Source organism: Mycteria americana, chromosome 17 (assembly GCF_035582795.1).
Source record: "Mycteria americana isolate JAX WOST 10 ecotype Jacksonville Zoo and Gardens chromosome 17, USCA_MyAme_1.0, whole genome shotgun sequence".
Classification (NCBI taxonomy): Eukaryota; Metazoa; Chordata; class Aves; order Ciconiiformes; family Ciconiidae; genus Mycteria; species Mycteria americana.
This window is the reverse complement of record NC_134381.1, coordinates 2,717,514-2,742,898: the sequence shown is the minus strand read 5'-3', so window position 1 is coordinate 2,742,898 and position 25,385 is coordinate 2,717,514. Positions and strand designations below refer to the sequence as shown.

The 25,385-nt window shown below is 44.3% G+C and overlaps 1 protein-coding gene across 5 annotated transcripts; it reads left to right on the top strand.

Moving 5' to 3' along the window:
• The first annotated feature begins 5 nt into the window (after positions 1 to 5).
• Positions 6 to 25,385, top strand: SLC31A1 (solute carrier family 31 member 1). Of its 5 annotated transcripts, none has more exons than XM_075520100.1 (6): positions 6 to 66; positions 15,901 to 15,962; positions 20,561 to 20,717; positions 23,064 to 23,136; positions 23,533 to 23,701; positions 24,362 to 25,385. In XM_075520100.1, the coding sequence occupies exons 3-6, from the start codon at positions 20,604 to 20,606 to the stop codon at positions 24,561 to 24,563; spliced, it is 558 nt and encodes a 185-aa protein (XP_075376215.1). In that variant the 5' UTR covers positions 6 to 66; positions 15,901 to 15,962; positions 20,561 to 20,603; the 3' UTR covers positions 24,564 to 25,385. The 5 variants fall into 5 exon arrangements, with proteins under 5 accessions (XP_075376215.1, XP_075376218.1, XP_075376216.1 ...); XM_075520103.1 differs by lacking the exon at positions 6 to 66 and adding an exon at positions 7,344 to 7,363; XM_075520101.1 differs by lacking the exon at positions 6 to 66 and adding an exon at positions 12,309 to 13,286.

Sequence of the window (25,385 nt, the reverse complement as noted above, 5' to 3'; positions counted from 1 at the left end):
GAGGGGGCGGGGCGGGCAGCGCGGGGTTGGCCGGCAGAGGAGCCGCGGGCTTGTGGCGGTCGCGTGGTGAGTGACGTGCCGGGGTCGCGGTGGCCTCGTGCCCCGCCGCCCCCGCGCCCCCCCCCGCCTGAGGGGCCCGCGGCCGCTGCCCCCGGGCGGCCTTGGCGGGACGCGGGGGCCTGGGGCCGGGTGTGGGGCGGTGGGGGCGGCCTAGGCAGCCTAGGCAGCGGCGGGGTCGCCGTGGGGGTGCCCGAGAGGGCAGGGCAGCCCCGCGCCGGCCCGCGGCTTAGGGGAGCGACGGGCCGCGGGCCCGGCGGGGCCTTTCCGGGGCCCGGGGGCGGCCTGCCGAGCTGGCCGACCTCGCTGAGGGGCGGAGGGAGCCCGGCGGCCGTGCGGAAAGCACCCCCGCAGCGGGTCGCCGGGTCCCCGGGGCGGAGGGAGCGGCTCCCGGTGGAGCTGCCGGCCTGGCTTTGCGGGTGGGAGCGTGTTTGTCCCCAAGGTGACAGCTGGGCGCCCTGGGTCGCCGTGCGCTGTCCTCTGCGAACGCATCCCGCCGTCCCCGCCGTTCTGCCCCAAGCCCGAGGGGAAGCCGTAACCCGTCCGGCATTCGGCGGCCGGCCTGTCTGCAGGGGCTGGTTCGGCTTCGCCGAAGGGTGGTTTCATCGCTCTGCTTGTGCGGCTTGGTAGCGGCCCTGTGGTACGCTCTCTGCGGGAAGGCTCGGGGCACACGGGCGCTCTTACGCTCCAGATTTGGTTCTCGTACTTCTGAGTTACCGGGGGGCGACAACTGCTGTGTAATACACTTTCTTCTTAGCATCAGAATAGCTTTTGGGTTTTAAAAACATCTGAGCTGGCCTTCGTTGAGCAATTTTCCACCTTTGCCTTGTAGCTTGAGAAATCTGCCTCTTTTGTTGGGGTTTTTTTCCTCTTGAAAAGCTGGTGTCTGTAGGTGCTTTGTGAGACCTGCTGCCTTGTCTTTAAATTCAGCACTTCAGAACCCGGTGACATTGAAATGCAGCAAAACTGAGTGCAGGGGAGAGCAAAATGGCAGTAAGGCTTGAATAATTTCCTGGCTTTGGATATTTTCTGGCACTGATTGGAAATTTGTAATAATCACAGAATCACAGAATCGTATAGGTTGGAAAAGACCTTTAAGATCATTGAGTCCAACTGTAAACCTAGACCACCAAGACCACCACTATACCATGTCCCTAAGCACCTCATCCAAACGTCCTTTAAATACCTCCAGGGATTTTAGGCCGTTTGAGTCTGAGCACAACGTTGCCAGGTCTGTTGTAGCGCTGCGTTGGCAGTAATTTGGGGGTTTTATTGCAATGAGAATACAGCATGACTGAGATATCAGTGATTTCACTTCTAAAGGGAAAAGACGTGGGGAAGTATTAAGTAGCTTTTTCATTGCAGAATGTGTGATTATTTTAGAATCAAGCCTGCAAAGGGTCAAAAGCCTTGTTTCTGTTTAAAAAACCCCACAAAAATGCACACACACAATAGTTATACAATAATTTGATGTAAATTCCTATGGGAGCAGATTGTTCCTATCTTGATATGGCAGGTGGACGTGAACTTCAAACAGGAGATGTGGTTCCTATGTTCCTTAGATGAAGAGATAGTTTGTCGCTTTGCCTCCTTCTGTATTTCTATCAAGTTAGCACTTGATATATTTTTTCAACAGTGAAGACCTATGTGGCTAAGTCCTACTGTTCCACTTGAATTTTGGTTTTTTTAGGTACAGTTAATTTATGTCTGTACCCAGTACCCAACTTTTTTTTTTTTTTTTTTTTTTTTAGCACAAAGTTTAATTTGGACTGTTGGAAGCAGAAACATAACAGTTCTGGTACAATCAAGGATTCCCATCCTGTGAACAACCTCTTAGCTGAGAACCTGATGTGCTTTCCCACATGGGGATTCAGCACTGGCAAGTCTTATTACTGTCAGTGAAGTGGGTAGGTAGCTGGTAGGAGTATGTACTGCAGCACGATGGCAAACATCACCTCTAAGTCCTGTCTTAGCCACTTCTCATTTTTTTAATTTCAGCTTTGTTCGTAGCCCTCCTGCATTTGAGTTTGCAGTGGGCTTGTGGCTCCACATGAGTTCACAATCATAGACCAATTTTTCCTGTTTGTGATCAAATTCCAAGCTTCAGAATGCTTTATAGTATGGCATTTTGTGCAAAGGTGGATTAAACTATCTTCACAAGTATTTATTAAATCTACTTTTAATCCATTTGATCTTAACTTGCCTCTGCTTGAGCCTGAGGTAAATAAAGCTTTTGCAGTATTTTTCATGAGTAACAATATGTGATCTTATAGGTTTAGTTAGCGTTCAGTTTAATGGTCCCAATTCATATAATTTATGATGTAATATTTCCTGAGGCTTTCATCAAGCTTTGGATTATGCATTACTTTTTTTCATCCTTCATTAAAAAAGGGGCACTGGAAATAATGTGTAAATATTGCTACTTAAATGCCCATTGGCTTCATAACTGTGGATGTGTTAGTGAAGCTGACTGTGACTGCCCTGCTGGATAATACAAAATTAAAATGATGCTTTTTGCTATGAACACAAACATTTTTGCAGTAAGCAGGTTTTTTCTTCCTTCACTCCCCCCCCCCCCCCCCCGGAAAAAAAAAAAAAAAAAAGGATTTAAAAGAATAAAGGTAGCAGGAGTTGCAGGCTCCCACACAGCTTCATATTGAGAACTGAGAAATTTGGTATGGCTGTTTTCTACTGAGATTTTGCTGCTTGTTGGAAGTTACAGAGAATTATTTTAATTTCATATCAGCTTTCTAATCTAGAGCAGCTTTTTAACTAGGCTGAGAATTAGAATAATTTCTGCCAGTAGAGAGGAAGAATTAAATAAGCTTTCCAAGTCACTTTTGCATGTTTGCTTTTTTGTTTTAAAGGTATAGTCCCTGCCACTTACTCTGACTTGCAGCGGTGCAAGGACAAGAAGTTGTGCTTTCTTTTTTTTTTTTTTTTTTTAGAAAAGAGGTTTGGGAGGATTCTTCTCTCACTTACCCCTTTACAGTGTGACTTCAAGTTTTGGATTAGTGAGACACTCTATCCCCGAACAAAAGCTTAATGCTTGAGAAGGGAAGGCGTTGAGAATACTAATCTTTAACAGTCTTCTAGTACAAATAGATGAGAAGATCTACCGTATTCACACGGTGAGTTTTGAGTCAGGGCCCTGAGGAGCTTCCTTTCAGCTGTCTTGTTTGCCAGTCAGACATTAGGTCAGAGAGCAGACAATACTTTTTGTTCTTTGAACTAAAAATGCAGTATTTTCTCCTTTCCTTTTTGGTTTCTGTGTTTGCCATAAAGATCCCTCTACCCAACAGGAAAACTTCATGCCTCTGCAGACCTGCCTTCTCCACACTTGGCTGAAGGTCACCCTGAAAGTTAGTAGTAACCTGCATCAGAATTTTGTGAAGTTGAGCTGAAGCAGACTGCCACCCGTGAACTTCTCCAGAAGTCTGCCAGGAAATCATTGGGAGTCTTGGCAATTTTTTCTTAGGGAAGGATGAAAAAGACTCACTCTAGTTTATGTTGCTTTTCTCTGGGAAATCCAATCTTAGTTAATCTACTCCATTGCTTTTTGTTTCAATCTAATTTTCTGGAAGTGCTCCCAATCAAGTCCCAGGGCACTCAAGACCAATGATTTTTTCATTAACCTTTTTTTTTTTTCAGCTGAAAGCTGGAATCTGCTAATACAGAGAATAATGGGACTAGTTATTGTAAACAAATTAAACTCCTATTTTGCTGCACTACAAATTAACTTTCTCAAACCTGTCATTTGTTGGTCCTGGAAATAGACTTTTCTGGTTTAGAAGCCAATCTAGAAGCGGGAGGCTGTGATGAAATACCTCCTTTTTGTCCTTCTCTGTTTCCACAGTCTTTGATGTCATCTTCCCAACGTAGCTTTCACAACATGCCATTTCTTCCCTCTGTCTCACCAGCTCATATCTGCAAGGGTCCTGTTAATGTCCAGTGGCACTTGAGCACCTGTGATTGCTAGCTAGAACAATTGCTTGTGTGGAAAATATTTTAAAATTTTCTTTTTGCTCTTTCACTCTGCGCGTATTAACAGAAAATCCCACAGTCATTGTTGTACCACAGATGTGAATGTCATTTATAGTCCATTTAAAAAGTTGTACATGCATATAATCTGTTCACTCTAATGTTTATCTAGATTAATATAGCAGACCATGGTTGCTCTAGATCAAGGGCCAAAATTATGTAAGTGATTGGGTGTCTTCTGTTCTCACTGGATGCTCAGCACATCCTGGTACCAAGCCTGAGAAGCTGTGAGAAAACTAGGAAAAGAATACAGCTGTTCTGCCGTGAAGCTAATAGCAAGTGCACCAAGTTCTCTCCTGAGACTTTGTGAGTGCTACTTCACTTTAACAAAGCCTTCTTTTCCCACACATGCTCATTAGTTATCAAGGATTCAAATCTCATTCCTCTGATGAAGGTACATGAGCTTTGTGATGTATTTAGCTGATCTTTTGGCTAACCTGGATAAGAGGAATCCTAACAGTCTTGGCTTTTTTTCTTTTTTAAACACTTGATGTGTCTTTTCTAGGGGGGAGGAGTGTGTATGGTACATACACTTTCAGGCCTTTTTTCATGTTAGTGATAATTTAAATGGACTTGGATCTGTAGGATTAAAAAGTACTTTCAGGCCACCTGCAAGATGCAGTGCACTTACTGAGCTTACAAGCTAATGCTTGTTACCCAACTGGCTAGCCTGCTCCTCTGTGGGCTTCGAAAAGCAGCTGTTTGAAAGGTATATGGCTTCAGCCTCCTGATGGAGATGCTCGTTCCTGTGACCCAACCTGCTCCTTCTCTGATTTCTTTCAAATGGTGAATGTACTCTGTATCGGAAAACCGGAGCAGCTCTGTGCTGTCCCGGCGCGGGCTGAGTGCGTGGCCTCAGTGTGCTGTGCAGCTCAGCAGCTCCCTGCGGCTCCTGGCTGGGTTCCTCCATATTGTGTCTGGACAGAGGCTGCACTGAGAGCCAGGGATCCGATTAATCAGTTATTACCTCAGTTAACTTTTCCTGCTCTGAAAGGCGTTGTACTAAAGAGACTTGATGACGTGTTGTCACAGCTTGACTGCATTTTCAAGCTTGCATCTTTTACTTGGGAAAGAAAAACACTAACAAGCGTGGAGCAGACTCAAAGCCAATGCTCCCAGCAGGCAGGCAATCCCAGTTCATTCTCCTCCAGCCCTCGGGAAGTGACCACAGCGGCTGCTGTCACTGTAGCACTCCGTGGGAAGGCAGCGAGATACCACATGCGTTTCCGATATGGTAAGTAAGCCCTTGTACATCAAAGTGATAAGGGAAGGAGAAGCACAAGCTCCTGAGGAACACACCCAGCCTTGGAATACTGTGGAAGTGAAATGCAACTCACAGTGGTGGTCTGGTTTTCTCAGTTGCCTCTTTTACGGTTCCCTTGTTTGTCTGAGCTCCAGGTCTAATGGATTTAACAAGCGACTGAATCATGATTTCTGGGTTCTCTACCAGGAGAGTTTTATACAAATGAAGTTACTATTAGCTTTGGTGCCCTTCATTAACTTGGGATAAGACATTATCTCACAAGGATGTACTGAACCTTGATGTTTAAGGTGGTGTCAGATCAGACTGAAGTATGTTCAGGTGAAAATGAAAACGTTACAGGTACTGTCAAACTGAAGCTTAAACTATTTAAAAGAAGGATAGTTGCGAGTTTTACTGCTGCCCTCATGTTCCTGCTACAGGTTTAGTTGTAAAGCCGTTTTTGTGCTGTTCTCTTCATACAAGGCATAAACAGAGTAGTGTCTGTAAGATATCCTGCTGTACAGATAGTAAAGCCTAATACGCTTTATTCTGACTGTTTTGCTTCTTTGGTAAGACATAATAGTTTAAAAAAACTTTTGGCAGTAGCATGACTTTCCTTAATTTGCTGAATTCCTTAAGTAAAACCCTCTAGTACATCACGATAGTAGGATCGTGTGCACTGCTTGCCAGTTGATCCCTTTTTGTGCAGCTTTTAATCTTGCTTGAAACCAGTGCCCCTACAATAAGGGCGCTTGCATTGCAGAGCACAGTACAGCTATACTTCTTGCACTTTGTGTCCTTTGTTACATTTTTTTCTGCCATAGCAATTGCTGACACCAGCTTTCCGATCAGAGAGGTCAGAGAGCTAGCTACCCTGACAGGATTTGTCTTGTACACATTGTTGAAGAATTTCTGCACAATTTATGATATAAATGTTATTATTATATTATGATATAAATTGTGCCTTGTTATTTTTTACCACTCTCCCAAGCTCCTAAAAACTGGCCTATAGCTTTGAAAACGTCGCATTTCTTCATTATGGGGTAGATACTAAAGGAAACTAAGCTTGCTTTGTTACAATATCCAAAAGCAAGCAAAACACTAATTTCTCTGACAGAGAAATTAATGTTTGAAATGCGTTTTGTGTAATACGTTTGAAAGTCATCTCTGGAACACATGCAATCTGGTCAGGAAGGTCTAAAATCTCTTTGCATTTTTGCAAAGATCTCATGAGGAAGACTCAGGAGTTACTTTTGCTATTACGTGGAGCTTTATGTGAGCATCTCAGTGCTTGGTCTGGTCCTACCATGATTGGCTTATGCCTTCAGTGGGCTGCATAGTCCGAGCAGTAAATATTTATCTTGGGTCATGTGAAATCTTTGGCTGTAACAATAGGATTTGTCAATATTTTGGGAGGGATGGTTTCACTCCGAGTAGAGCGTAGCAGAAATACCTGCTGCTTCAGCCCTTAACCCCCGTTTTGCAGAGCTAGGAGAAGCTGAATATAAATGTTTCCCACTGACCATATTGCAAGTAATGGGTCTGGTTTGAAATAGGCTGCAGGTCGGGCAATAAATAGGCTTAAAGCGGAGTAAAAGTGATCATAGCTAAATCCGAGCAGTAGTTAATGATTAGCCTTTGATATAGATAATGATATGCGTTCTGCTTGTCAGCATTATCTGAAAGTTTAGAAACTTTGATCCGTCTCAGACTTGTTGCCTGTTTGGAGAAGACTGCTCTCCTGGAGGCAGTAGGTGGAAAACCTGTCTCTGGAATAGTAAGTACTCAGCTTTTTTTAGCTCTGAATCATTTCTGCTTTGGATTAACAGCTGTGTGGCAGTCCAGGGGTTTGAAAGCTAGATGAAAAAGGCAGTGTTCGAAGGTTTTTCTCAGAGTGGTTTATTGTCACTCATAACTAAAATAAAAAATTTGTCGATCGCTATTTGTTCTAGCTTTCTATGCCCTTTCCATGCTTTCCGTGTCCTGTCAGAAGAGCGTCACGAGGCCAAGGCTCTTCCAAAGGCAAGTTCCTTCCCAGAGAATGGCTTGATTTGATTGCCCTTTCCCTCTTCTTGATATCGCAGGAGATCTTCTACTTTGCTGAGCTGACAAAAGGTGAAGGTGGGATTATATTTTTGCATTTCCAAAAGTGAAAATGTAGAGGTGCTCTGTTCTATGGACTAGGACTATGAATTTGTTCTCTGCTCTCTTACAAGTATTTGCATTACTACCTGGAAGCTATTTATATGTCACATGTTCCATCCTCTTGCTGTTATCTGAGATCACAGAGCAAGAGTAGGAAAGTGCCTCTGGTGATGTGTATTTTGGTCTTACCCATCTGCCGAAACAGAGATTGACTTCCTGGGCTTAATTAAAAACACAGTGGAATGGATTTTGCTGCTGATGACCTATGTTCTACCTTGCATTTTGCTCAGAAACAGCTTCAGGCTTCTCAAAACAACAGGTATTTTGAACAATTGAAGCAAAAAAGAATTTGATTCTTGGCTGTGGTAGAACAAGCTTCTGTTTTGAGGGAGAGTCATAGATGGCCATGGAAAGTGAAATGAACACGCATTCATTTTCCTTCTGCAAGCAGGTAAAACAAGTATTTTTCTAAAAGTCAGTCTTGTGAACTATTAGGTCTTTAGGGAAAAGCCTGCATTTAAAAGGTGACCCTGACACGCCAGAGTAGGAGTTGGAAGTCCCAGTGTATTCCCATAGGAGCTGACATCAACAACGCATGGCTATTGCGGCAATGTCTGGCACAGGCTGGAACGTGACAGCTCCAGGGAAGGTGAATGGTTGAGTGGCCACCTTAAAATGCTGCGTCTGTACATGGACATGCATCTAAGGAGTAATTGTAGACAAACAGCTACTTAAATATTAAAAGAGAGGAGTGAAGTGTGCTCTTAGGATTGTTATTCAAGGAAGCTCTCACATATGGTGGAAGCTAATGCACAATTAAGGTGTTTCTCTGTCATGAGTGTGTGGCAGTACTGGACACGGAAAAATGTATATGAATTGCTTAAACCAATATGTCTCATATCATATGTGTGGAATGGATTCCTAAAACTTAATTAACAAGGGGTTCTGAAGGGTGGTTTTCTTCTTGTCCAGATTCTCAAAACATACCTGAAAGCCAGTTCAGAACTTGTACAAATGTTGCCTTTTCTGGGCTAAGTCCAGTTATGATGTTGAAAAACAGCCAGAAGGGAAAAATGAGCTTATTTTCCACATGTGCAGGTTTGTGTAAATGGCTAGGTTGTTACCAGTTGATCCTTTAACTTCAAACTATCTTTGTTACCACTGCACTGCAGTGCCTCGGGCATTGCCTGAGTTCACTGGAGGGAAGATTTCTCTGCCAAAGGATTCACAGGATGTTCAAGAACAGGTGCTTTTTAGTTCAACTCCGGGATCTGTATCTGGGTCCATAAATGATGGCCTTGCTCTCCAGAGCACCGAGCAGCTCCTCGCCGTCTCTGCAAGAACTGTGAAGTCCTGCGTGTGTACGTGTACTGCACTACATGTGCAGTTGTCATGCTCAGGGGGTAATAGGGTGCTGACTGGGCAACCTGCTCCAGCTGAGACTGCTTGAGCAGGGAAGTTGGACTAGATGATCTCAGGAGGTCTCCTAAACCTCAACGGTTCTGTGACTGAAAATCTTAACTGCAAATCCTCCTGTGGTGGCATGTGGAACAAGGGCATGTAGGGTGAGATCTGGGAATCTTTCGTGGGTCTTCTGAATCATCTGTGTTGACAGAGTTTAGGCTCCCTTTTATGAGGCCTGTAATAAACTGATGCCATCCATTTTATTACCCTCAGAATTAGTTTTATCTACCTGAGACTAAGGTATTTATGATGTTGCTAGATAGCATCTGTAATGTTGCACCTGTATTAAAGGCCAGGTAATGCACTTTTAGGGCACATTGAGTCACATTGCATTTTTGCAGCTTAGGCAACTTTTGCTTGCTTATTTGGGAATGCACTTGCTGACTCCTGGTTTCATTTTGTGTCTCCTGACGTTATTTTACAGTCTTACAGAGCTTAAGGCTAGAAGACACCATTTTAAATAAATCTGGTCAGAGCTGTTTATACAGTTTAGCCTGGTGTGTGTCCTTCCCAGTTCAGCAAACCATGTAGCAATGGTTTATCAGGTATTAACTTGGAAGTAGTACCCTGTCTCGCATCCTGACATATCTAGCATTCCTTATAGATTGAATGCTGCTGCATGTGGCTGCTGAACGGTCACAAACAGTAATACAACTCCTTACCCTCTGGACAGGGACACCTTTTCTGTGTGACAGGCTGGCTCCTTTTCATACATACCAATGCTGTGGGTGGCGTGAACCTGCAGGAATCTGGATGATGAATTAGTGAGCATGATGGCGAATCTTGTGCACAAAAAGTTTTTTTCATTTTAAGATTTAAGTTTTCCCTGCATTTAAAAAAAGTCTGTTGTAGGTAAATGAATGCATGCCAGAAGCTGTTCTTGATTAGGGCATATAAAATAGGAAGATAAATTCTTCACTAGGCCTGGGTTTTCTAAGGAAGCAGAAGTTGTCTAAGATACAGTTCCAAATGCTAACTTTTTTAAGATTAAAAAAAAAGTTTTCAAAGAGTATTGCAAGGCTCATGACTCTGTCCCACTTGTTCCTCAGCATACGGTGAGGCAGCAGGAGGTTTCCTGCTCTCTGGCCGTATGGATCACATATCCCTGGTCACTGTTGCAGCGCCCGGTTGTGTAACGTTTCTGCAGAAACCACCGCAGAGGATAAGGAAGTATCTATTTATTCAAGAAGTTATGTAATCTTGGAAAATATGGGTCACATGGCAGTTCTTTTCTGTCTCCTCTTCCCCGCTGCTGTCCCGTTTCTCTCCACCGGTGAGAAGGAGGGTTAGGCAGCCTTCTTCAGCTGACAAGTGAGCGCTAAGCAGTTTTTAGCGAGAGGGTCCTCGGGTGATTTCTGACCAAACGTCGTGCATGGTAAGCAGACTGCACTCAGCTATTCTGGCATCCCAACAAGGCCTGTTAAGCCCCTGGGATTTAAGCCATTCTGCCTTATCTCTGCTTAAACACAGCATGGTCCCTGGGGGGAAGGGGAGGCCTTCAGGTTTTTCCTCCCTGGGTGCTGAATACTGGGTATTTTTTGACATGGGTACATATTACTCTGTTACTGTTTCATACCCTTGATGATCTGAGGAAGAGAGATGAAGCCATGAGAAAGTGGCCTGCCAGACTGCAGTGCTGGAAGAATTGCTTCAGAAGTCTTTGACATGCATAGGGAGTGCTGAGGAGGTTCTTCTGTAGATGCCTCCTGGGAATTGCCTTTGATGGAAACTTGTTAGTACTAGCTCTGAATTCATGCTGGCGTTGGCTATAAGGAATTTTGGTGTCTGACATGCTTTTGTAGGAGCCCTTTAGCCTGGGTGTTTTATAAAGAAATTGTAACGTAGCATCCTCTGTCAGTTTTGGCACTTCTAATGCCATGCTTTTCTCTCCAGATGCGTGCTTGAGTCAGCTTCTGTATGGCATCTTCTCTGCTTTGGGAGCTGTGGGACTGGCATTTGCTCCTCAGGTCTTGGATGTTCTGAGGTGCCTCAATTCTGCTGCTCTCCAGAAACTTTTGTGCTTTTGGGTGTTAGAAAAGGGGGACAACTACCTCATCCAGCTAGACAGAAAGGAGAATTACAAACAGTGCAGAGCAAATATAGGATCCAAAAGGCTAGTGGTGGAAGAAATAGAGAAATGAAAACAGGGAGGGAGGAAATACTGCAAACGTACAGAACGGAAGAAATTGTGCTCATGGTGGGCTTGAGCATGGCAAGTTGCTCCTTCTGAGTGCAAAAGTCACAGGCCTGCTGCAGAACTGATCTGCTCTAGCTTTGGCACCTGATACGACATTTGCATGTCCTTGTTTTCTGTGCCCAGCAAGAAGAGCTGGCTGGAGGTGGGTGCTATTCTGTTGGAGCTGGAGCAGTAACATGAAAAAGGGGAAAATTTTGTGACACTCAGAGATGAACAGGCAAACTTTGAACCAGTGAAGAGACTCGCCTTTTAATTGGTACCACCTTTGTCACCGTTCGAGTTCACTGTCTGCTGATGTAGCATCTCACCTTTCTGAATACTGACTATAATGTTTATTGCTGTTTGTTAGCAGTAAAAAAAACAACTTGTGGTTGACATGTCTGTTCCTGGCCTTCTGCTTCTGGTCAGTAGGTGGGCGGCTCTGGGCCAAGCCAGCTGTGCTTTGTTCCCTGAACTGCACTTTTGATTTGCTCAGCTTATAATAGTTCCTCCGGCTGGGGTTGTCAAAGACGGCCAAGGGTGGGATATGCTCAGATCCTTTGAAAGTGTCCCATGGGGGACTTCAGGTTAATTTGGGTTGAAAGTCTGTCTTCTGCTTGGCTGTCCTTTGTGTGGATAAGAGCTGTGCACACCCAGTTCACCAGCCATCCTCAGCCTCGTGACAGCTTTCAGCATCTGTCCATCACCCAAAAATAACTCCCTTGAGCCACGCTTCTGTGACAGATGTGCGCTCAGCAATGGCTGCAAAAAAGACAAGCACTAGGCTGCATTTTGCAAGCCTGTACCCTGTGGTGTTCATGGGATCTGCCAGATCCAATTCCAGCGTCATTCCTAGTATCATGCCCTTCTTACCATTTTGCATTTGTCAGGGCAAGGACTGTGTTGTATTTGCAACGGCATGAAAGTGATCTAGTCAGATGCACCCACCACTGTATTCTGAGCCCAAAAACCTATTGCGCACCTTCAAAAATGTTTTCACTTTATAGCATTTCACTTTTAAGCACTGTATAGGGGATGGTAAGAAGCAGCTTGGTGCTGCTGTGCTGAAGAGATGGTGTTATGGTCTCATGTCCTGCCAAGAGTGGGGCAGCCTGGAGAACATGTGTAGGTGTTGACCCCGCGATTTGTCCCAGCAGTTGGAGGCATGGATCAGTCTTTAAGATTGCAGTTCTTCTTTCAAAGGAAAACTTAATGTTCACTAGTCTGTGTGGGAATGTGTCCAGGATTCTCTTGTAGATGAGGGAAGTTTCTACTGATTCCTGTGCTGATGTAGTCCCCCCTGCATTGCTGACCTAGAATTTGGGAAAAAAAGAGACGAACTAAGGAGCTATGGTGTTGGTTCTGTCACCTCTTGCTAAAGGTCAATATGGTCATTGTGGAAGTAATCTTACCTGCTCTACTGAGGCAAGGATTGAGAGGTGGCCAGCAGAAGCGGAGGAGCCGTTGTAGAATAGAACAGGATAGGATAGGATAGTTAAGTTGGAAGCGACCTACACAATCATCTAGCCTAACTGCCAGGTTGTAGCTTGATGGAGTTTGGGACCCTTTGTGAGACAGCAGAGGATCACTCCTGGATCTTGATGCAAAGCTTTGTGTGCATTCCAGGTGCTTGAACCTGGGCTGTAAGTGTCAGACTTCTCTAGCAAAAATGAGGTTACAGCCAGAAAAACATTGGCAAGAACTCCTCAGTTTTGCCATGCTTCTCAGGAGTACCCTTAATTTATTGGTTTTCCATCTCCTGTAGTTTCAGTATGGCTGAGCAAAAAGCTTGTCTGGAGAGGAGTCTGTTGCTCAGCCTGCCTAACTCACCATCATTTTCTCCATCTGTACATGTCTCTTGCCAACATTTCTCAGCCTTTCCTCTGATGTTATCAGTCTTACAGTCTTAGGTTTTCTGCTCTGCAGGATTGTTTTCTGCTGCCTTTCACTTCAGTAGGCCCATTAGTAATGACATGGGCTGGCATGATGCTCCGCTTCATGAAGTTCAGTGCATTGTCTTGTAAAGAACAGTCTGTCCTTAGTTATTTTTTTTTCTTGTTCAAAGATTTAGAGATTTCCTGAGGAGTCTGCAGAAGCTGGAAGATTAGGAATGACCGACCCCTTCTAGGGAAGTGGATCAAGCAGGGTCTCTAACAGAAGGTGACCAGACAAGTTTGCTATGAAAATAAACTCCATCAAAGGGACGTTTTTGTAGCCATGCTGAGAGGAAGAGCTCTGGCCCCTCCTCTAGTAATGGGGATTGTACTAAGTGAATGCAACCACCTTTGCCTTAGTTGTATAGCTGAGTGTTGCTTTGGTTCAAAGCAAAGGACAGGACCTTAAGGGTTGAACCGATGCTGATACTTTATCAACTTCTTTTAAGTTTAATTAAAAGTTGATTAATGCATATAACCGCGCTGAGCTGCCAAGTAATGTGCAACTCCAGGAAGCCTTTGTGAGCCAGCATCTCAACTGGAATCCATAGTCTGAAATTGGACCACTTTTTTTTTTGCTATGTCTGTGAGTGCTATGCGATAGTTACATGTGGAGGGTGCAGCCTGTTTACAGGGACAGAGCAGCCCTATAATGAGAGGGACAAACGTGTATTGGTACAAGTGTGGAATGCGGGAAAGAAACACAAGGATTTGGTAAGAATAAAATAAGGAAACGGTGGCAGCCAGGAGCCCTGAAGGATAGAGGTTTGCAGCTCAGATAAGTGTGAGAAAACAGCAAAATGACTCCACTTGGCAGGGCTCTCTTGTGATCTTTGCAAGGACCTGCAAACCCCTGTGAGTTCCCCCCAGCACCGAGGAGGGGCATGTACTCTCAGAGCATGATTATTGGCCCCAACCGTGTGATCTGGCTGTGCTGCAGAGAACCTGAACTGAACTCTGGCTTAATCCTTCACCCCCACACCTCCCTGCGTGGGTGGCATGAGGCTTTGCTCCACTCTCTCCCCATATCCTGCCTCTAGGGTTTGTCAGCCTTGCCTTAAGAAAGGGTCTATCTCAGCCTGGGCAAATACCATCAGTCGTGGGTGTGGTTCATGCCAGGGCATTTTTGATATGCCATGTTCTCTGCCGTCCCCTTCAGCATCCATGACTGCTGTAACGGTTCCAGCCTGGGATCCTTGATGGAGGTGATGACAGAGAACCAGTTCTCCTGTGTGGCTTTCTCCCCTCATGAAAAACTAACAGCCCCGTAGGTTATTTTTAAAAGTCCATTCTTCTGCTTGTATTGTGTATGATAGCTGCCGAAGAGCTGGTCTCTACGTGCTACCAGCTTGGCTGCGTCTAACATCCCTGATGACTGCTTCCATCTCTGCATGTCAGAGTCTGCCCAGACATCATCCCCTTTCGAAGCTGAACACAGTATGTTGTGTGTAGCCCTGCTCAGCTCTTTTTTTGCCCATCATTGTCCACTCTCTACACTCTACCCTCTGGCATCTCAAGCTGGACATCCTCCAGAGTACCTGTCTTCTTCCTTCAAAAGCTTCTGAAACCCATCTGTATAAATAGTTCAGCTGTATCCCTTCCACTTACAGGTGGAGAGGGAGAATGTGCCCTCTGTCACACAGTGTGTTTTTCTGCTTGACTCCACTGATCTGGCTTGAATGGATTTGCAAGCTTCTCTGGTCATGGACAAAACCCAGGAAATACAAACTAATGCAGCCTGACAACCTAAGCCTCAAAATGTATTGGAGTTCCTCTCCTGAGCCGTTCCCTTCTCTTTCTTGCTCTTTATCCGAACCCCTTCTAATGTGTTGAGCTTTTAGGAAGCCTTAAACTTCTGGTAAAGGCTTTTGGTTGGGACTCTAAGGTGGTGACACAGTACCAGGCCAAGCCACACAGTTCTGCTGTGACCTTGCAAACATCCCTTAAATTCTTAATATAGCACTAAGAGGTCCTTCTTCAGGAGTTGCGCAAGGGAAAAACAGAGGTGTGCAATTAAGGATTGTGCTGGGCACAGCACAGTCCCTCCTTGTGTGTCTGAGTTCCACCCTGGGGTTGCTGAAGCTGCTTGGGAGAGCTCCGAGGGGAATTTTGACATTGGAGAACAACAGTACGTATCTGTAAAACATGTTATATTACATTACTGAAGAATGATCTATTTGTTCCCCGCATCTTTAAAGTGTGTCTATATAGCTTGATGCAGGAGGGCTTTGGCTGCCATTGCTGGATACTCCTACAATATGAACAGGTAGAATTGGTCTGTCCCTCAGCTGTGCCTTAAGCAGCTCTGGAGCTAAGCCTGGGATCCTGGAGGAGTCACAGCAAGTCCACCCATTTGGAAAGGAAGCTGTTAAAGTTGTCAAGTTTGCCAGGAAATGAATAAACTAGAAGCAGTGCTAAAGTCTCATGATGACTAGCTCAGACCATTCAGTGGAGACCACAGTTGGAGCCAGTGAACAGTGCTGTAGTGTCTGCAGACTCCCTGCTTCCCCTCCCACCTCCATTTACAGCACTTTAAAAAAAAAAAAAAAAAGGATTGGGCTTGAGACCACAAGCTCAGAGCCAGTGGAGCTCAAATAGTCTGCCAGCTGGACTGCTGTAAGTAGAGCAGTGATAACTTTTGGTTGCCTTTTCCATTACGTATGTGTTTTATATGTAGCATTCCTTTGTGTCATGCAGGACCGAGACGCATGTGATGTGCAAGCAAGAGATCTTTGCCTTTCCAGCTTGCTATTTTTGATCTTTTTCCCTTGGATTTCTCTCAGGAGCTTTGATTTTAATTCTTAGTAAATCTTACCAGGTCTTTTTCACTTCTTTTTCAGGAGAAGAGAGGGACCTCCTGACCCTGTTCTTGCTACGAAAAGCGTTGGTGGAGAGACCCTAGGTAAGAATCACTTCAGCTGTGTTGAGACAGAAGTCTGGAGGCTTCTGTGCAGGAGCCAGCCCTGTCGCTGTGGCTGGCATGCTTGCTGCCGCTGCGAGCTCGGCCACTGCAGCAAGCACCATCTCTGTTGAACAAGTAACTAGTGTAAAGGAGACTGAAGGGGTGTTTTTTAAGGCTCCAGTGCTTTTGGGCAGCGCCAGTGGAATTAGTTTTATTTCTTGCTTTTTTCAGAACTAGCATGGGAAAGATGAGGCACTGTTTTGAAGGGAAGAGTTTGCTGGTCTAATGGGCACTGATTTAGGGCTCCGTTGTTAATCCTGTTAGACTTCTGATTTGGAAAGGGGCTTCATTCCTTTTGAATGTGACTTTAAGGAAGGCTCTGTTCGCACACTGTGTTTCAGACCAAGCTGATTTCTAAAGTACTTTGTGGGAGCTTGGCAGATCCTTCCTGTCTGTGCTGTTTCTGCATGTCCTGTGTTTCTGCATGAAAAGGTGTATCTGGAAGGCTGTTTGTCACAGCAAAAACTCTGTGATTTACTGTGGAGTGACAAGATTCTGTATTAACAGGGCAGAAGCAATAGACTGGGAAACTGTGGTGGAGGTTATGTATAATGGCAGTCGTCTTATGGCTGAGACCTGCTTGAGAAGACTGCTTTGTGTTTGGCATCTCACCAGGTCCAGCTTGTTCACCCGTTGTTTCTGTTGTGCACTGGCATAAGATACCTGTCTTTCCTCCCCTTCTTTGTGCCCTGGAGTTGTGAACGTGGCTTCCTTGTACGTGTGAGATGAGGCAGCACTGGTTAAATATTGGTGGAGGGTGAAAGTAAGTCCTAATGCTGAACTCGAGCTAACAGTTTGTTGTTGTCAAATCCTGCTCCTGGCTGCACGTTGCCCTGAATCAGCTTGGTTTGCTGAGCTGCCAAGGTGGCATTGCAGCGGAGGGATAGAAACCTCTATCTGAACAGAGCCTCCCTATGTGCTGAGGTTGGTCCTGTTCCAAGATGATGGCTTAAAGTAAGAGAAGTCCTGTGTGTAGCTCTGTGTCTTGCTGTTTTCCTTAAGAATTTGAGGGGTCATGAAATGGAGGCTGTGGCTCCTCTGACCTGGGGTGACAGCACTGAGAGGGAAAGAAACAAGCCCTGGAGAGAATTTCCTCATTCCTCTCTCCTGTCCCACCCTGTTTGTTTTCTTATGCGGTAGGCTACTGCAGAGTACAAAAAACCCCGTGTGTGTCCCTGGTAACAGTGTGGCATGGAGGCAGGTGCACCATGAGGTCTGTGCCCTTCAGGTGTGCAAATGCTTTGAAGTACCTGAGCCTGCTACAGCCACAGTCTGTTCCAGATCCCCTCTCCAGGGCGTGCTCAGGAATCCACTCCAATGCCTCTCTTTCTCTCTGTGCAAACATGTGGAGCAGGCAGCAGTCGAGAGATCAAGTCACCCACAAAAATACCTGCTGCTGAAGTGCTGGATTTGCACAAGACTAAACCTATTTAAAGAATTTGCAATAATAGAAACTTATGTGTGAGAATTTTTTCCTTCAGGTATGGAGTCAGACTTGTTAAAAACAGTGCCCTTCTTTTTGTGATACCCACAGCTCCATGTCAGTCAGCTTGTCTCTTAAGAGTCTGTGCAAGCAAACCAGAGATTTGCAGCTTGAAATATTACACAGCCATTAAACTGTTGCTGCTGCTGCCCTAGATATTGTTTTTTACCCCAAGGCACAGGTAGAGACCTCCTAAGTTGTAACTCGGAGACTGATTGTACTGGGGTGTTCCACTGGAAGTGATGTATTTTTAAACAGAAATTTATCCACGTGTTGGTTGCCTTTAGTACACAAAAGGCAGCTGAAGTGGCTCAGTCTAGGTTATTTCCTTGGAAGCTACTTAATATCCCATCCTTTTCAGGATCTCATAAAATGTCTTTCAGTGCTGGGTAACTGCAGTAGGGGGTTGGATTTGGCGTTGGAGCACTAGTATAGCAGGGTGGGAAGGAGCTACACAGGTGAGTATCAAGCATGCTCTTTGTAACCTGTACCAGTACCCTGCTCATCCACATGCAGCCACTTGTAAATACTTGACCTTGTTGTTTGTTAATACACTGTAAGTATCTAGAGAACACATCCCCTATTTCTCCCTTTCTGAAGACCGGTGATGGTAAATTAGTGAGAAGTTGGACACAACCCAACCACTAAGGGAGTTTTTAATCTAGTAAACAGCCAGGGCTTCTTTGGAGCATATTGGAACCTGCAGAGTTTGGCGAGAGCATGGAATCCTAAAATGAATAAATAATCGAATTGGACAGTAGTCACTAGTGAGAATGTTACATTGCTTTTGCTTTGGATGCATCAGTCAACTGAAAGAAGAAGAGGGAGGAGACAAGATTTTGGCTGGGGGAGAGGGGAGGTTCTTACATTACTTCTTTCCTCTTGCGGCACACTTATCTTTGATCCCATGGTGTAAAGCACTTTGGCTGTTCTTCTCCCTTCCCTGCTGCAAAAGACAATTTGAAGTTTGTGTGTCTTGGCAGAGGATTCCTTTCCCAAGTGTTTGTATTTTGGGACTTCAGTTCTAGCGCTTGAACATTTCATCTCTGGGACAGTATAACCTTCAAAGCTATGCTGTACGAAAATCACACCATTTGTTCTGCAGGTATCCTTTGGTAATACTTTTCTGTGTCAGGTGAGCTGCTTCTTGCATTAGTCTCTCTCTTTTTTTCCTCCCCCTTTTTTCTGAGCTGGTTTTCTGGTCTTAATATTTCATTTTATTTCATATTCTTAATATAACATTTTTCTGAGCTGGTTTTCTGGTCTTAATATTTAAGCACAAATCGGGGGTGGAGTGAGCTAAAAACTATTAGCAGAAATAAAGAGAGGGAATACATTCTGCTTTTAGCCAGTGCCATTAGATTATATTAGAAGTTAACTTTCCAGGGGAGTTATTGTGAAGTTGTCTAATGCAATAAGAGATTGGCTACAACCTTCATCTGCACAGAGATGCAAAAAATCCCTGAGCTGTGTATTGCTGGTGTAGCTTATACCAGCTGACTTGGGTGCATACGGGTGCTTACTTGCATTATTTAATTTCATTGTTTGCAGGGTGTATTAATTCTTTCTCTGGAGTTCTTCCCCAGCACTGCTGACTTAGTTTCCTTATCGTTCCCAAATCTTTAACGTCTCTCATTGCTCTTTTTAATTTAACTCCAAAGCCTTTTGAGATTGCCCTCTGTCACTGATGCTCCGCAAGGCTGCATGGGCACTCGTGTTCTGGGCCACCGCTGATTCCTGCACGACTGTGTCGTAAGGTTACTGTCACAGACTGAACCAGCTCCACCATCAGCAGGTTGCCATTTGGGGTTTTGTTTGCTAGTGCTGCTTTCAGTTTAGAAAGCTCTTCTAGAGTTTCATGTCCCCTTTCCAATCTAAATATATTCATACCTATCTGTTCAAACACCATATTGTCTTTTAGCTTAAAAAGTTCTTTTTTCCCAGTTGTAAACACTCTGATGATTTATCTGAAGTACATCTCCTCTCATTTTTTTTTTAAACTTTAATTTGATAAAGTGTCTGTACTTTGTTTTTTATTTCACTTGGTTTTACTTGAGTGCTGGACTAAACTGGGAGGGTACACAGTATTCCAGACAGGATCTAGTACAGCAGTGCCGGTACTTACTTATCTTCAGTGGTATCTCACCTGGACTATGCTAGGGTTGCCTTTGCCTGGCTCTATCACGCTGGCAGATGCTGTCGTTTCAGGACTGACTGGTATTCCCAGGTTGTTTTCTCTCCTGTTGCTGTTTCCACCTGGTGGCTTTTCATTTCACACCAGAAATTGTCCCTGGTTCCATCCCAAGTTGTGCTGGGGTGCAGAGCACAGAAGCCATGTCCACATCTAACCACAAGGCGTATTTTTATTTTTAATGTAGTGTGTCCAGACATATCTGATTTGCAGTAACCAGATTAGGGATTTGAACTGGCAGCCTTTTCAGTGTTTCTCTCATTGTGTGTAATGTGATTAGAGGGGAAATGTGACAATGTAAAGCTCATGGAAATGAAATTGGATTGCCTGTGGCTATTGCAGACCTTTGCCTGGTAATAGACCTTGTACCATCTAACATAATTTCTTTGTTAAACATGTTCCCAATAAAATGCGTAACTGTCAATTAAGAGAAATACTGTAATCTGATCCTTTAGTATATGCAATTTAAAATGGGGCTTGAGATATTTTTGCCTCTTGCATGACTGCAATTGAGAAGAGACTTGGGTTTTTTCTTCTTAGAGATAAGAAATGTTCCTTTATGCTGAGCACTTGTCCCCATGTGCTACCTCAATCAGATTAGGCAGCCTTTCTGGCAAGAATGTTTAGGATGGTGCAGCAATACGATGATGTAAAGCTCAGAGGGACACACCTCCTTTAAATTGTCCTCCTCGCTTTGCTGTGTGTTCTCTGTAGTCAGAGTGCAGGACCATGAGGATGCTCCAGAAGCTTATCCAGAGGCAGTCGTTCTCAGTGGCTTAGAGTATTTTCTCTTGCTGTAGCAGTAGAGAGACCATATTCTGTTTAGAAAAGTGCTTCTTACTATATTTTTTTTTTGTTTTTCAGGGTCCCACTTTTCTACGTGCCTTTTTGAATATCTGTCGTAAAGATGTCTTACGATCACCACATGAACAACTCCATGTTACCAACCACACATCCTCCTGAACATCATCATTCAATGGCAGTCCCAGCACATGGTCATGGATCTGACATGATGATGATGGTAAGTGGAAAGGTCATAATTAACCAGAGAGCTTTTCCTTGTCTGTGGTTCAGAGTAACTTGTCATCTTAAAGACTATGCTCTTGAGAATCGGAAATTAAACTTAGCTTTGGAAGGCATGAATCAGTCCAGTTAAACACAGAACCCCCTTGTGGCTCTTCTGGAATGAAGGATTGGCGTGAGGTGATATGCAACATGAAATGTATTTCAGAGCTGGAGATCCTTTGGAAAAATGGTCTTTTCTTGCAAAAACCTTTCTAGCAGCCAGCCTGGTGTCTGCTCTCTAGCCAGGTAAAGGCAGAAATGCAAAGTAAGCATTTTCTTGCAAGAAACAGAGATGGATGGAGTTCTCCAGGCTGTTAGCATTAGCAAAAGCCTTAACTGGCACTGAGAGGATTGCACACTAGTATGATGGATTGTGCTGACCTGCAGGTGACCAACCTCTGTGCCCTTTTCCTCCTGAACTTTAAGTACGCACTTGGTTTGGGGAGCAAAGTGCTACCAGGGCTCTTTGCCACATTGGCATTAAGGCTATGTTGGTCCTGAATCCTGCTGCTCTAGCTAACTTTGATTTAAACAAGTTCAGACTTGTGCATGCTGGCATCACTGAAGCTTTGCAGAGATCCTGGCCAGAGTTTCCATGGAGATGACCGTAGGATCTGTGTTTGTGTGTAGCCAGTTCTAGGGACTTTTTCAGCATTTTCTCCCTTTTCTAAATACTTTTGGAGTGAGTTTCAGATTATTAAAACATGACTCTACGGTTAAACTTTGAAAGGAGGGGAGAGAGCATGCATTTCCATTTCAAATGAGAACATATTCAGGAGTATATTTTGCAAGCCTTCAGTTAAAGTTTGCCTGCCAGCTATGTGCCCCAAAGAAGGAATCAAGAATCACTGCTTCTACTTATATTGCAAACAGTATCATAGCAGGAGAAGAGAAGACTAGAACAGCCTTCCCCTTTGTGAACATGGCCCAGTACAAAGCCCAGTAGTGCTGGTGGAGCTTGCAGTCCAGCATTGTCATGATGTCCTTGCAAAGCTCTTCGTATAATCTAATGGCTAAGTATTGGCATTCTCTGATGCGTCCCTTTCCATATACATGCCATTTCTTTACAAGTGTCAAGTGCTGTTATCTTCAATGGATAGTTACAGGACCCTGCCTTACCCTGCAACTGAAAACTGTGATTAATTGCACAAAGTTTTGCATTAACATTGCACATAAAACTGTCAGGGAAGGAAGTAAATGGGTACAGCATCTTAGATAATACACTGAACACATTTTAATGTATGCATATTCCCATTCCTCACTTGCACCAAGTAACAGGCTCTGTTTCAGCTGTGGTTTATGGAACTAGGCTGTAATGCTCTTTGGTTTGTGCGGTTTTTGTTTTAAATGTAAAAATGTTAAATTAATTAAAGAAATGGAAGTACTCTCTAAAAGTTGTTAGATAGTAATTTCTGCTCTGGGGGTAATAAATGTCTGCTGATTCTTATGGATGCTGAAATTAGTCATAATTCCAATCTTCAGCAAATAACCTTAATTAAGCAATGAGGGGAGTTCAAAGAGAAGGTCCTGTAGCTTAGTGAGTACTTTACCTGTGAAAACACTGTATGCAGCTGTGGTCAAGACATGCTAAACTGCAATGTAGTTACCTGGATGGGAAGGTTATATGAACCGGGGCTGGGGGGATCATTGATATCTCCCCTTCCCACAGCATTCACTATGCAGGTTCAGGAGCCCTTATTTTCACCCAGGGGAAGCTGTGGTCCTGCTTTATATATAATAGTCCTTGTTGTACCTGTATTTAGGCCTCTATTTCCCATAGGATATTAGGAGGTTCTGTAGGGAGACAATAGTCTGCTGGCACAGTGCAGAATAGGACCAGAGGATTCAGGTATACAAGCCCTTATCCGTATGAGCTCATATGAGGTCAAGGTGGGGAGAAGAAAGTGCCCTGTACCCCAGCTCATGAGTAGTCATGAGGAGGCAAAGATGAGCTCCACAGAGACATCCCCAGTCCCTGAGTACATCTGATGCCGAGGAGAAAAGGAGCTCCAAAAGCAAGGAGAAGGCACTTTTCTGTAGCAGGTGCTGTGAAGGACAGTGCCTTCTGCCCCAGGGCACTGCCTAAAAGAGCTGAATTGGAACCTGGAGCATATTTAGCCATGTCTCGCATGTGTGTGTTACACTAGATTTACTGAAGAGTTTTTTCGAGTCTTATCTGTTGACCAACTGAAATTATCTAAGTTCTTGTCATAATACAAAAACCTTTGCTAAATCTTGTTGCAAGCTCTATCTCAGGATGAGCTATTCAGGCTCATCTTGATGTTCTTTATGTTTTGGGCAGGCAATGACTTTCCACTTCAGCTATGAGAATGTGCCATTGCTGTTTTCTGGACTTGTAATCAACACTCCTGGAGGTTAGTAAAACTGTCTTGTCCAGTCCAAACAAAAAGTTTGCAATTGATTAATGTTTCAGGAATTACCTTGTTTTTTATGCCAAAAATATGCAGGCACATTGTGTTGAGTGTGTTTTAAATGGCATCTGTGGGGCAAAAGAAAAAGGAAGATGTTTGTATAGTTTGAGAATTTGACTGGTCTTATTAGCAAAAGTTGATTGCTGGTTTCACTTCATGGCTGAAGTTCCAATTAGCATATGGATGAAATTCACATTTACCATCCTGTGTACCATATGCGTACACACAGGGCCCAGACATAGCCTGTGCAGTTGTTCAATTGCACAGTGTCTCTTCTGACATGTTTTGAAGCAAACGCCTTTTGTTGCACAGATACTATAATGTTTCCTCTTTTGTCAGAAATGGCTGGTGCTTTTGTGGCCGTCTTCTTCCTGGCCATGTTTTATGAAGGCCTTAAGATTGCTCGAGAGTGTCTGCTCCGTAAATCCCAAGTCAGCATTCGCTACAACTCCATGCCAGTGCCAGGTCCCAATGGCACTATCTTGATGGAGACGCACAAAACTGTTGGGTAAGAATTTCACTTCATTCTAAGACAAATTTCTTCAGCAGCTGACAAAGGTGAAAACTGGGACAGAAAAACTTTATGCAGCCAGTATTAGTCTCTGCAAGGTATATTGACTCCAGATTGGGACACTGCTTGACACTGGAGGACACTGTGCTTGAGTCACTTGGCCACCCTTTAGGATTGGGGACAAAAGGAGGAAAGCAGCAAGGAGTCAGATAAGCTTGCTTTTTTTCCAGAGCAGTAATGAACACATTTGGGGAGTTGCCAGGAACAGAATTTGGGTGTTATAGCCAGCGGTCCTGACAGAAAATACTTAGGATCCTTCTGTTGACAGGTAGTCAAAGCCTCTACTCAGAAAAGAAGCCATTCTGCTTATTGAATGTGGGGGTAAAATAAGCTTGTTAGTTTCTCAGCTAAAAGTTTTGTCCTCCCAGCAAGTACCATGCTTTCCTTGTTATCAGTCAGCTCTGTGGGGAAAAACACAGTTACAAGTGACAGATGCATGCAGAATTCTATGTCCAGCCTGCTTTGTTATATTCTCTGCCATTTCATGCTCACCCTGGCATCCTGTCAGCCTAAGAGCTAAGTTTTCTCTTTGGGGATGTGCATTGTCCCGTCTGTGTTTCATGGATGCTGACTGTTCTTTGGGTTTTGTGTTCTCAGACAGCAGATGCTGAGCTTCCCTCACCTCCTGCAGACTGTACTGCACATCATTCAAGTCGTGGTCAGTTACTTCCTCATGCTGATCTTCATGACGTACAACGGATACCTCTGCATAGCTGTAGCGGCAGGGGCAGGGACAGGCTATTTCTTCTTCAGCTGGAAAAAGGCAGTTGTTGTGGATATCACGGAGCACTGCCATTAACACTGGATCCTGCCCAGAAGCCTCCCCACCCCACTGCTCTCTTGAAGTGCAGCCATCACGAGGACTGGATCATTCCTAAGATGAAAGAGAAACAATATAAAGAAAATCAACTGGAGTTCACCGCAAGTTCCTAGCTGGGATGTAGGGATGTGAGGAGCTGGGGTATGCTGCTCCCCCTTGCTGCAGACTGGCAGCAGGGTTGACTCTTGAGGGTCCCGTGGTAGCCATTCTCGGCTAGGATTTGCTTATTCTTAGATTATGCCATGATTGAAATTAGTTGGCTGACAGAAATGTTTTGGTTTTTTTCTTTAAAAAGAATAATTTCTACATTTTATTTTTAAATTTAAATGCTCATCTGTGAGGGTTTTATGAACTGTAGGTAAAGATCAAAGTTGCCAATGGAGCCTATGTGTGTGAATGGCTATTTTAATTTTACTTTTTTTCAATGTGTACATAATGCCAGGGGAGGAGATCTCCCTGGCATTGTGGCTTTTGGGGCCAATGACACCTTCTGTTGCAGAAGGACTCAGCCTCTGAGGAAGATTTGGTGCTGCACATCAGACACGCTCAGGTGTGTCCTGCAAGGGAGTACTTTGACATAAGTATGTGACTCATGTGCTTCGGGGGGTCTGGATGAGTCTGTCCTCCAAGCCCATCAGAGTATGATGAGTGTTGTTAATCTTCTGATGTATCCAGCAGCTGCTGGCGATAACATTTGGGTTTGGCTGCTTTCACTTCCCAATCATGGAAATATATGGATTAGATGCAGGACAATTGTGTCTTTACAGGGCAGAAAGATTTTAAATAAACAATTGAACCCAC